The 12,632-nt window shown below is 39.0% G+C and overlaps 2 protein-coding genes and 1 long non-coding RNA gene across 6 annotated transcripts in view; 1 reads left to right on the forward strand and 2 right to left on the reverse strand.

The window, feature by feature from the left end:
* Positions 1–140, reverse strand: part of tmem108 (transmembrane protein 108) — a 71,065-nt gene extending 70,925 nt beyond the window's left edge. For all 3 annotated transcript variants that reach the window (XM_034298062.2, XM_026937929.3, XM_026937928.3), the window contains exon 1: positions 1–140. In XM_034298062.2, coding sequence (XP_034153953.2) covers positions 1–118 — 118 coding nt within the window. In that variant the 5' untranslated portion in view covers positions 119–140.
* On the forward strand, positions 123–11,588 carry LOC128317197 (uncharacterized). The gene is made up of 3 exons (XR_008300724.1): positions 123–258; positions 5,088–5,265; positions 8,134–11,588. It is a non-coding gene; the product is annotated as an uncharacterized LOC128317197 (long non-coding RNA).
* topbp1 (DNA topoisomerase II binding protein 1) overlaps positions 7,281–12,632 on the reverse strand; it is a 25,310-nt gene continuing 19,958 nt past the window's right edge. Inside the window, exons 23-28 of one of the 2 annotated variants that reach the window (XM_053227901.1) lie at positions 12,052–12,169; positions 11,383–11,546; positions 10,871–10,999; positions 10,691–10,780; positions 9,042–9,203; positions 7,281–8,257 (exon numbers count right to left, since the gene is read on the reverse strand). In XM_053227901.1, coding sequence (XP_053083876.1) covers positions 8,108–8,257; positions 9,042–9,203; positions 10,691–10,780; positions 10,871–10,999; positions 11,383–11,546; positions 12,052–12,169 — 813 coding nt within the window. In that variant the 3' untranslated portion in view covers positions 7,281–8,107. The remainder of the gene's footprint in view (positions 8,258–9,041; positions 9,204–10,690; positions 10,781–10,870; positions 11,000–11,382; positions 11,547–12,051; positions 12,170–12,632) is intronic. The other variant, XM_026937925.3, reaches the window with a different exon arrangement.

Consider the following 12,632-nt stretch of genomic DNA (forward strand, 5'->3'; position numbering starts at 1 on the left):
CTCTGTGACCGGCGCTTGTGGTGCGGCGGAGTCTCAAAGCGCCACCGCCGACGCCGCCGTTACACCAGTCGCGCGCACCGGATCCTCGCGCGTCACATGAGCGCGCGCTACCGCTCATTCAAGCTCGCTCTTCCGAGACGTTTACCGGAGACTGTGTTTATCATTCCAGCGGCTGGGAGAGCCGGAGAGCGCCGCTTGTGTCGCCCACCTTGATCCGGAACAGCGGGTCGGTGGGCGATGATCAGTGATTCAGTGCAAGTAAGTCGGTTGGTGTCGGTCACTCCGGTGGCGCTGAGAGCATGTTCAGGTTGCACGAGCTCGGAATTTTAATGAGCACCTATCGCTGCAGCAGCAGTTTTTTTTTTTGCTTGGGTCTCAGATTAGAAGCTGGGTCGATTACAGCATGAATTGTTCTGTTAGATCAGTGAAGGCACAGAAAGAATAGCCGAATACCAGAAGAATCCCAGAATCCCAGGGTGTACAGCTGTTTGTATAAGTCTGTAAGATTGTAGGAGGTGTGTATTTTTTGTGTGTGTTTTGTGCTTACACAATGATGGCAGACATCATCATCTGTCACAATAAATACAGTGTATATTTCTCATCTTTTCTGCTTTTCTCATTTCTTCTTCTTCACTGCAAAGATTTTTGTTTAGTTGATTTTTTTAATTTCCTCTTCTACAGCTATAGAAGCTATAGAAGTCTAGTCTTTGCATCATCCTGTGATGATAAGAAAAGCAATGCACTGCCTGTTTTCTTCAGACCACCTTGCAATTTGGCTGGATTTCTTAAAAAAAAAAAAAAAAAAAAAAAAAAATTGAGGGGAAAAAAAAACAACTAGCCACCAGATGTTTCAAAAGTGTTATTCATTTTTATTTTTTGGTAGACTTCTACTCAAGTAGGCCCATAAATCTTTCCAAAACAAAAACAAGATAAAGTGGAAAACCAACTAAAGAACTAACTTTTGGTATTTTAGAAACTGATATTGTTTTGAAGCAGAGATGTGCATGTGTGGGGAATTTCACCTACTAGAGAAAGACAAGATCATGCATGGGTAGAACAACTATGACCATGCAAGCTTGTATTGCAGAGATCATATTTAATGTGTTACAGCTCCATGCAGGAGCTTAAGAGCCAGTGTCATCAAGTGCACCATTTAAAAGACAAAACTTAAAAAAAAAAAAAAAAAAATTCAAGGAAATGCAGTTCTCTAAATTTTAATATAAGCACTCATAAAACCAAAGTACACAAAGGATACATGGAAAACCTATGCATATCCTAGAATAAGCCTTGATGGAGGACTTCAAGTGCAAAACCACTCACGTCATGTCTCCAAGCAACTATTGTTACAATAGTTTAAAAAAAAAAACACTTGATAGTCTTGACATCAGTACATCATTGTCATCAAAATTAAACCTGGTTTAGTACTGCAACATTTCAGTACTATTACGGAATGACAACACCACAGTGGCGTTTTACATCATCGACCAAGGGGGCACAAATTGGGAAGGGATGATGTGGTTGGGCAGTAAGCTCTAGAAGTGGACATTCCTTTTGGGTATATCTTTTGTCTTCAAAGATACCTATCTATTAGTCCTGTGCCTGGAGATTGGCAAATTGGCAAGGAGGTAGTGATGTGGAACACCTACAGAAGAGGTTGATCAGTTTGACAATTCACTGTCCAAGATGTTTCATGGACAGTGGTTTATGGACAAAGGCTTTGGGCCAGAATGGATTGCTGCATGATTGCCTCAATCTAGTGTTGTACTTCTGCTGTGGTTGCCACTGCAGTGCATCCACCAGACTATGTGTTGCTGATGGTGATGTTACTGGCAGGCCTTCCATTCCCCATCCAGCAGACCAGTAGCCACAGTAGATGACACACCTTGAAATTATGCGTTTGGCCTCTGAGAATGACACCACAGTGCACTTTTTTTTTTTTTGAGTTAGACTTAGCCAGAAGTGTCTCTTTCTGGTCTACCCTTGAGGTGTATATGGCAGCATGTCATGCGTACCAGGGACTGGTTGACAGTTTGCCACGGGGTACATACACTAGTCAAAAGTAGTAGTAAAAATATAAACTATATGGACAAAAGTTTGTGACCACCTGACCAACCTCATCCATATGTGCACAAGAGCATTAGAGAGGGATCATGCACTGATGTTGGGCGAGAAGGCTTGGCACATAGCTGGCATTCCCGTTCGTCCCAAAAGTGTTCACTGAGGTTGAGATCAGGGCTCTGTGCAGGCCACTCGAGTTCTTCCACTCCAACCTTGGCAATCCATGTCTTTATGGACCTTGCTTTGTGCACAGGGGCATTGTCATACATGTTTGGGCCCCTTAGTTCCAGTGAAATGAATCTTAAAGCTACAGCATACAAAGACATTCTAGACAACTGTGTACTTTAACTTTGTGGCAACAGTTTGTGGAAGGCCCTCATGTGTGTGGTGGTCAGGTGTCCACATACGTGTGGCCATATAGTGTAAAAAGGTCAACTGCATCCATTATTGGTCAGTGAGTATTGTCTGCGTTTGGGACCAGAGTTCAAACACATCACGCTGTGGTAGAACTCAGCATTACTGCCAAAGATATTGGCATTGCAGCCAATCGATCTATCTGCCCTTGTGCCCAAGCCAGCCCTGTGCAGAGTGAAGGTTCTCAAGCACTATGTGGGGAAACTGCCAGCAGATCACTGACACAGCTGTGCGAATGTGCTTTGGGGAGCACCATAAAGGGGCTCTGCTGTTTAATGACAGGTTAGCTTATTGAATAAAGGAAGTGATCGCGCAAACAAACTTGAATGCACGTCAAGAGGTGACTTCTTTCATTAATTGTCATTCAGTGTAAGCTATGGCTGCATTCTAGGTGGCAATAAGAGGAGTGTCTAATGTCTGGCTTGTGGACATTTGTGAAGCAACAACATGAGGCTTGAGCATGGGGAAATTATTATCTCAGGTAACCTAATGGGAAAGTAGGTATAGCAGGCTTAGTAATTATTTGAGATTTGTGAGATTTGGCAGAGCTTTATCTGAGGTCTTCTGCCTGTGAGCCAAACTAGATTCATTCTTACAAAAAAGGGCTCCTCAAGGGTTCTTTGATACTATATATTTATTTATAAAAGAGTTAGTTCTGGTACACTAAGTTGATTAGTCAAGCAGTGTTCAAAGAGTGCTGATACTTAGTATAACAGCACTGGGATATCTCACTGTTTGTATCACTCCACTTGTCTGTGATCGCTACATAAAATTCCAATTCTAGCAGTAGTTCTTTACGTTGAAGCTGTTACTACTACGAGCTGTCTGTCAGTCAGGCTGTCAGTCAGTCTGTGCATTGCATGGCAACATGCAACACTCTATCCAGCTGTGGCTTCTTTGGTAAATATTTCTATTGACAGAGCAAAAATATACAAAATATTTGAGATGTTAGATCAGAATTTCAGCTTTCATTTCCAGATCTGGACGTGTTAAACAACTTAGAATATGTGTTTAGAACAACTTAGAATATGAATTTATCAAGTGATGAAAAATATTGGAACAGGTATTTCTTGTTGCCTCTGAATGTCTACTCTTGGTTTGAGCCCTGGGTTTCACCTGTGAAGACTGCATTTGTTGTTAAAAAGGATAAACAGACATGAAGACCAGAGAGCTGTCTATGGGAGAAAAGCAAGCTATTTTGAAACTGAGAAAAGAGGGAAAATCTATTAGATCCATTGCACAAGCATTGGGCATAGCCAAGACAACAATTTTGAATGTTCTGAAAAAGAAAGAAACCACTGGTGTGTGTTCCAGACATTAAACTTTGTGAGAGTTGAGAAGAAAAACCCCAAAACAATCAGTAACATCACCAACAACCTCCACAGGGTGGGGGGGAAGGTAACACAGTCCACCGTTTGAAGAGGACTTTGAGAGCAGAAATATAGTCAAACGCCATAAACGTAAATTTATGCCAAATGCCATAAATTTATGCCAAATACCATAAATGTAAATGTAAAGGCCATACCACAAGATGCAAACCACTTATCAGCAGTAACAATCAGAAGGCCAGATTGGAATTTGCAAAGAAATACAGAGATACAAAAGTTCTGGAACCAAGATTAACCTCTACCAAAGTGATGGAAATGGCAAAGTGTGAATCTGCTCACAACCCAAAACATACGAGCTCATCAGTCAAGAATGGTGTAGGTAGTGTCATGGCTTGGGCTTGCATGGCTGCTTCTGTAATGGACTCACTAATCTTTACTGATGATGTAACTCATGATGGTAGCAGCAGAATGGTAGCAGCAGAGCAAGACAATGACCCAAACCACACTGCCAATGCAGCAAAGGACTTCATTAGAGGAAAAAAATTAGAACGTTTTAGACTGGCCAAGTCAATCACCAGACCTTGGCCCTATTGAGCATGCATTTCTGAAGAGATAATCCCCTTAAAACAAACAATAACTGAAAGAAGCTGCGGTACAAGCCTGAAAAATCATCACAAAAGAAGAATGCAACAGTTTGGTGATGTCAGTGGGTCGCCAGCTTCATGCAGTTTTTGCAAGCAAGGGATATGCAACCAAATATTAAGTGTTATTTACTTTAAGATTATCTGTTCCAATACTTTAGCTCACCTAAACCTGGCTGGTCTGCCACTAAAGATGTCATGTTCTAAGGTGTTTAGCACATCTATTGTCTCATTCGTTTTTCAATTTCAAATCCAAATGTCTTCAGTGTATAGCAACGAAAAAAGAATTGACCTTGCCGTTCCCATACTTTTGGAGAGGACTGTAGACTGTATATTAAATAAAAAAATAAAAAAAAAAATAAAAAAAACAGTGTCCAAATACCCGTTTCCCCTCACTTTCTTGGAGTGATTCTTGGAGACTTTTTTAATGCTCTAATTTTCCCCATGGGTATTTTTTTTTTTTTTTTTACATTCAGCATAATTTTAGCATTTAAAATGTAGTTTGAAGTAATTATTATATTATTAATATATTATTTTTCATACATTATTACATATTTTACCATATTTTACATATTTTATTATGTGCCTCATAATAAAATGTATTTAATTCATGATATACCTATTTATTATTCATTTTACTCTTTAGGTTCCTAACATCTAATGTGGTAATCTCAGACAGACACACGGATGGACAGATAACCAGAAAACATAATTTCTCAATGATCTAGTGGCGGAGGCATAAAAAAATATCATTGCCATCATCTCGACTCCTCTTTGCTCAAGGTGGGAATACACCCTGGAAAGGACGTCAGTCCATCACAGAGGTATTTATATGTAGTTTTAATCTTGGCCTGAAACCATAAAGACTAGCTTTACCTATCAATTAGGGTGCAGTTTTAAGAGAGGTCTTGCTTTTAATTTGGGTCTTTATCCCTACAGTTACCAATTCCCCATACACCAATGAATGTCAGCTTTATGATTAAAATTTAAAGTTGAAGGGAAGCACAGTGGAGCAGCATGGGTAACACTGCCTCCTCACCACTCCAGGGTCCCCAGTACAATCCTGTGATTGAGTTACTGTCTGCAAGAGGTTTTGAATGTTCTACATGTGTCCACATGGGTTTCCTGTAGTTTCATCATGGGAATTCATCCCACCTCCCAAAATCATGCCAGTAGGTGGAATGGCTACAGTACTTTAAAATCCCGGTAGGTGTGAATGAGTGTGTAAATGTGTGTGTATAATGCCTTGTAATGGACTGGTATCCTATACAGGGTGTATTCCCTAATTGCTCCCCGTGTTCCTGGGATTGCCATCAGATTGCACCATGACCCTGACGACATGGTTATAGCCTAATGTGTCACTGATGAAAATCATAGTTGCCAGACCTGCCATCATTAAACTAACATAAAAAAAAGCACAAAAAACATACATTAAGGTTTATCTTAACATGTACACATGCAATATAAGCACAGCATGCCCTAGTATCCCTAGTAAACCCGCAATTACAAAGGCTGATGTATTTAGTAAATGAAGCATAACATCAGGGGTCAAACCAACCTACTGATTGTCACCTTGAACGAATCCAATTAAACTCGAACACAACCCAGGCAACAGGGCACGCTGTAGCCCAGCACACCGTAGCCCAACATACTGATTTAGTTTTACTGTTAATTTAGGAAAGGCTTCAGTCCGTGCAGGGTCACTGAAATTTAGTGTTTATACTGAACAAACAGTGTAACTCTTCAAGTACTGTTTATTGTGGTAAGTCAGGGGAGTTTCATATAATTTATGCATTTAATACTTATTGCATATTATTGTGCAGTGTAATGTATGCCAATTGCCCATTTGCTTAAGACTTCAAATCAGACTGAATCACTGCCTCCTAAATGTGATGTACAGCTCCCTCTTCTGCACAACAGTGGTAATCCATGCATTTTCCAGCAGTCATATCAGCCCATTTATCTTACACAACCCTGAAGCACAAATAAATTTGTTTATATTGAAATATTTATTTCTTTAGCGAAGCACAACTGTATTGAACAAGGAAGCCACTATTAGCAAGTTGAAGCTTTGGATCCTTAACTGTTTGAGCAGAGTGTACAGATGAGGTGCTGAGAGTGCTAGACAGACTAAAGCACTGCTGTATCGGTGACTTTAGATAGAAATGAAGCAAGGACTAACTCGCATTGGTGCTATGGGACTATGAAGCACTATGAAGCAAAGTGAAAGAAAATCACATATTGATGAAAGCAGTTTATTCCAAAAAAGTCAACTCAGAATTCAGTCATAAAATAATTCTTTTGCACATATTGATTATAAATATTTTGATATACGAGTCATTCAGGTTGGATTTTTCTTTTGATTTTTTGGGTGTTTTCTTGCATGTTTTTAGGACTGTCAGCAGAGAGTTCAAGAGTATGAGCATCTGAGAGTACATTTTGTTGAATCTGAAAGCTGTTTTACAAACTTAGGTGCAGTCAAGTTTGAAATGAAGCCATTCCAGGGCTGGGTGTCAAATAACGTGACTCACGTTAGCGTTTCACGCTTCACAATGGGATATTGTGGTATGCAAATGAGACTGAATGCCTTCATATTTTGGACATAGTCCTCTTGTTCTAGCTATGTTGTGGTACCATTAGTCTATCTTTGTACACTAAATTACATATTTCTATCTCATTCAAGTATGTCGGGCTTTAATGATAATGTGTAATGTTAATGCAAACAGATCTGACTGTACACAACTTTGATGAACAAGGGCCAGTGCACCTCCATTTTACACATTTAATGTTAATTAGTAAAATAGAGGTACACTGGCCCTTAAACATCAAAGTTGTGCAAAGTCAAATCTGATCATAAAATGAGTGTATGCAAAGCTTACTGATTCTCTGGGTTCTTTGGGGTATCTGACGTATGTTAGAGTGCTTGTTTATTTCAGCATACCAAGCTGAAAAATACTGAATTTGCAGGTAAATATTGTCAATAATTACAGCAAACATAGATATGTCAAGCAGTATAAGTAATAATAAAAATTAAATAAGTTTCTGAAACTCTTGAAATATTTCCGAAACTGTCTCTTTACGGCTACATGAGACCATTAATTTGTATAAGGACAGGATTTCACATCCTTTCCTCTTTTGAAATTGTTCAGAAAAGAACATCTTTATTTGCAGCAATCTCAGATGCAAGCATCTGTAACTTTACTGAAATGTATTTTCTATCCCCTCAATTTATTTCCTTCCTTGCACCCTGGATAGCTGTAGTCCACAGAATGCTTTGCTTTTAATCGCTCAGTGCTGCAACACCTGCACAAATTAGGATACATTATATAGTAGGCATATGAAATAAATAGGATCAGCAGATGTGAGCTTGTTTCCATACAGCTAAAATATCAACTGTGCTCAAATCACAGCTTGGTTTAATGAATCAGATGGAGATTTGTTAATATGCCATTCCATCCATTCAAATCTGTGCTTGTTTCTATGCAACTCTGATGAATAAGAGCCATTCAGCTGTGGACTTAGTAAATGCTATGTAGTACCCAGACATTCATGGACACACTATTTTTAGTAGAAGTGCATTTATTTTCATTAAACAAAACAAGTATATAATTATGTTAACAGTTACAATTCACATTTAACTGACTTATCTTTGAGCTAAAACTGATTTCACCTAACTCTGCTCTTCTTCACAGCGGATGTGTCCCCCGAGGCCTTGCGCTTGCGTGAGGGGGTGTTCTGGCATTGGTCCGAGTTTTCAGGAAGCCCGTTCGCCGCTGCTCCGGGAAGATAATATGCATCCATTGGTGGTGAGGGTTCCTGAATGGAGGAAAAGGAAAAAGCAACAGTGAATGTTTTCCATAGACTCTTAAAGCAATAAGGCATGAGAGAGCATGCATTACAGTTATTTTAGCATGGGTAAAGGTGTTCTTTGGTAAAACACAAAATGGAGTAAAAACCCCTTACACCCATGATATAAATCACTAACGCACGCTGTCATATGGCTTATTGCTTTTATAAAACAGTGACATAAAATTTTTTATTTTATTTGCAGTAAACAATTCTTCTGCCAGGGGGCACGGTGGCTCAGTGGTTAGCACTGTTGCCTCACACCTCCGGGGTTGGGGGCTTGATTCCCGCCTCCGCCCAGTGTGCACAGAGTTTGCATGTTCTCCCTGTGCTTTGGGGGTTTTCTCCGGGTACTCCGGTTTCCTCCCCCAGTCCAGTGCATTGTAGGCTAATTGATATTTCCAAATTGTCCATAGTGTGTCCGATTGTGCCCTGTGATTAGCATTTTACAACTGCTTTAACAAATGCTGATCAGATTTTAGGACCAAAACAATCTGTTTTATAGATTGTGCTTTTTTTTTTAAAGAATAAAAATGTCCAGCTAATGGGTAGTTCAACAGCTACTGGATTAGATGCTGATATGTACATTAGGGCTGTATTGCATTAAAGTCAGAGAAACCTGAAAAACTGAAACAAGTCTTGAACAGCTTTGCCGGTTTGTAAACAAGAATAAGACAATACTTGATTTTGATGCAAAGCTTAGAAATAAGAAATATGTTGCAAATATCCTGGAAACTGCATTCACTATTCTGACCTGCATGAGGTAATCAGCAATGTACTCAGGCCTGAGGCATTTAACTCCATAAGCCATGGCCTCAGTCACATCCACTCTGACATCATTTGGTCCCAGCCGGCTGAAGTCTGCGAAGAGATGAGTGGTTTCCTTATACAGAGAGGGAGATGGGCTTGGCAATACCTGTACACAAATGGAGATATGAACTTTTAGAATGCATTAGTAGGAGAAAAAAAATTGAGTAAACGCTCTAATAAAGGCTTGATAAATGAACATGGTAAAACAATTTGTATGATTGGATTATAATATTTATAGTCCCCTCCGAAAGTATTGGAACAGCAAGGCCAATTCTTTTTGTTTTTGCTATACGCTGAAGATGTTTGGGTTTGAGATCAAAAGATGAACATGAGATGATCAGAATCTCGGCTTTTATTTCCTGTTATTTACATCTAGACGGGTTAAACAACTTAGAACAGAACACTGCACCTTTGGTGGACCAACCAATTTTCAGATGAGCAACAGATGGTCAATTCAAAGAGATAGTAAATTAAAGTAAAAAACAGTATTTGGTTGCATATCTCTTGCTTGCATTAACTGCATCAGGTGATCCACTGACATCACCAAATTGTTCATTCTTCTTTTCTGATGCTTTTCCTGGCTTGTACCACAGCTTCTTTCAGTTGTTATTTGTTTTGAGGGGTATCTCCCTTCAGTCTCCTCTTCAGGGGGTGAAATACATGCTCTGACAATGTTTCTGTAGACTTCTGAATTCATTCTACTGCTAACATCATGAGTTCCATCTTCAATAAAAATTAGTGAGCCTGTTCCAGAAGCACGTGGTTTCTTTCTTTTTCAGGACATTCCAAATTGTTGTATTGGCTAAGCCCAATGCTTGTGCAATGGCTCTCATCTATTTTGCCTCTTTTCTCAGCTTCAAAATGGCTTGCCTTTCTCCCATAGACAGCTCTCTGGTCTTCATGTTGGTTTATCCATTTTAGCAACAAAATGCAGTCTTCACGGACGAAACCCAGAGTTCAAACCAAGAGTAGACATTCAGAGCTATTAATTGTGTAAACAATCAATATAACGGGGCACACCCGGGCAACAAGAAATATCTGTCAGCTTGGATTCAAACAAAAGGTGCTATGTTCTAAGTTGTTTAAAAAATCTAGACGTAAATATGAGGAAATGAAAGCTGAAATTCTGATCTATGGTCTCTCATTCATCTTTCAATCTCAAACCCAAAAGTCTACAGTGTATAGCAAAAAAAAATAAAAATAAAAATAGAATTGGCCTTGCTGTTCTAATACTTTCAGAGGGAACTGCATCTAGGAGACATTGACAGCTTTTGATAAATGAAACAGCAAAAATTTAAATATTGCTAGAACACTGGCTTAATGCTGTGTAGGCAGGTCAATATGCACAAGAATGCTACAGCAGTATTTACACAGCACTATGGCAAGTAACCAACCTGATCAAAGCATAAAGTTCACTGCGTGAAGAAATCACACATAGCTAGCAAGCTAGCAATAAAGTACCCATAGACAGGCTGACTTGGTTAAACTGGCTCCTTTTCTACCTAACATGATCCTGATTATATCAGTAAGACTAATTTATGATGTATGTCATAAGTCATGATAAAGATACTTCGAAATGAATTAAGAACAGACCTTTGCTCCTCCAGACTGCAGCAATCTTCTGAATCCTGCATCTCTGGCCTGGTCTATATTCAACATCACTGTCCAGCCTCCAAACGCACCCTAAAGAAGGAATTGAAGAATATGAAGGAAATTAATGCGATCTGAAGTGTATATAAGAATGATAGGAGAGATGAAGTGTGAGGTTTGTACCTCTTTATCTGTGCGACCCTGCAATGATTTTCTCCATCGCAAGGCTGCTAGTGCCAGTCTCTTCTGTTGGGAGTTTATGGAGGGAAGAGCATCCAGAATAGAGCGGCTACCCCATTCATAATCCTCCTCCTGAAAGAAACACACAAAGTGTACAAGAGACAACTATTCTTAATAAAGATCATACAAAACATCCACAGCACTGCTAAACACGTAATTATAAACTACATAATATATATAGTTCTTTATTTTTTTCTTCATTAATGCTGGCTAATTCGGCATGTTTTTTCAGGTGGAATCTCAGAATTATCATTCTCTAATAATTTGCATATGTAATAAGAAGGGTTCAAAGCAGTGAAGGTAAATTTGTAAGCTTTTACAGAGGTACTGAGAATGTCATGTTTTAACACAAAAAAAATCTGCACTGTGTTAGGTTTAATGAGTGCTGGCGTAATTGAATGTTGACAAGAACACTGTGTGTGTGCACACGCTTTTGTAGCTGGGAGAGCACTCACTGGTATGAAGTGTCCCTCAGCACGACAGGCCTCCAGGTATGAGCGGTGAAGGATCCATTTGCCAGCTGCCATGGCAGCCAGGTATTTCTCATTCCTCAGAGGATAACCCACAATGATGTGAGTACAGCTAGGGTCAAAACACTGCTTTTCTAGTAAGACACCACCTGCACATGCACATATTCAGCATTTAATGTGTGTTAATAAGACATTTAATAATTTAAATTTAATAATTTATCTTGTGTAATGAGCATACAGTAAATAAGTAGCTGTTTGGAACTTGTCATGAACATGTTGGAATAAAATACAAATCAGAAACAATTTCTGAAATTTAAATGACAAGCCAATTATGGCTATGACTGTGGAAAATAAGAGAGTATCCCTGAGGTTTATGTAGGCATATTCTTTATCCTCTCCTGATAATGTCTCTGCTGATGAAGCATATCAAATTTTTAATTAAAATTCGACTGCAATTTTGGAAACAAACTGAGGAACTGACAATACCAAAATATTACATATATTTTATATATATATATAAAACACACACACACACATAATCTACCTTGTCAAAATAGCGCACTGCTATTAAGGCTCATATTAAATAGTTTATAATATATTATACCAGTATACAGAAATACTACAGTGCACTGAAGTTTTCTCCAGAACACTAACCCAGCTCTTCTATGAGGTGACTGTAATCAATGCGCTCCTGTGGGTTAAGAGAAGACAGCTGGAAGCGTGGAGGCTCCTTCTTCACCACCACCTTTTCCCTCTCCTCCTCTTCATCAAGCTGAAGAGAAAGGCAATCAGTGTCTCAGTTAGGAATACAAAAGGATCCAGGAGCCTGAATTATTTTCATTTACACAACAGTTAGTTCCAGTCCACTACTTTGATTGGTCGGGCAACCTGCTATAAAGTGAGTGTGGCTTCTTCAGGATATATTTCCGCTAGCAGAGCAAATATAAACAGAACATTTAGTATTAATTTCTTGTTTATAGAATTGTTGTATAAAAACAACATAGCACTCACAATCTTGAGGTTACACTGGATATATACGGTAACTGCACAATTGCGGGCTGATGTCTGCAGCAAATCACAGCGCTGCCGATATTTAATATATATTATAACAGCACTCTTGCTTGTCCGATACTGCTTAAAAAGATTATGAAAAACTAATGCAAAGTTGTATTTAATACTTACTAGTCAAGAATGTGTTTAATCAGTCTTTATGTTTAGAAAATTACACTAGTTAA

This window comes from Pangasianodon hypophthalmus, chromosome 22 (assembly GCF_027358585.1).
Source record: "Pangasianodon hypophthalmus isolate fPanHyp1 chromosome 22, fPanHyp1.pri, whole genome shotgun sequence".
Classification (NCBI taxonomy): Eukaryota; Metazoa; Chordata; class Actinopteri; order Siluriformes; family Pangasiidae; genus Pangasianodon; species Pangasianodon hypophthalmus.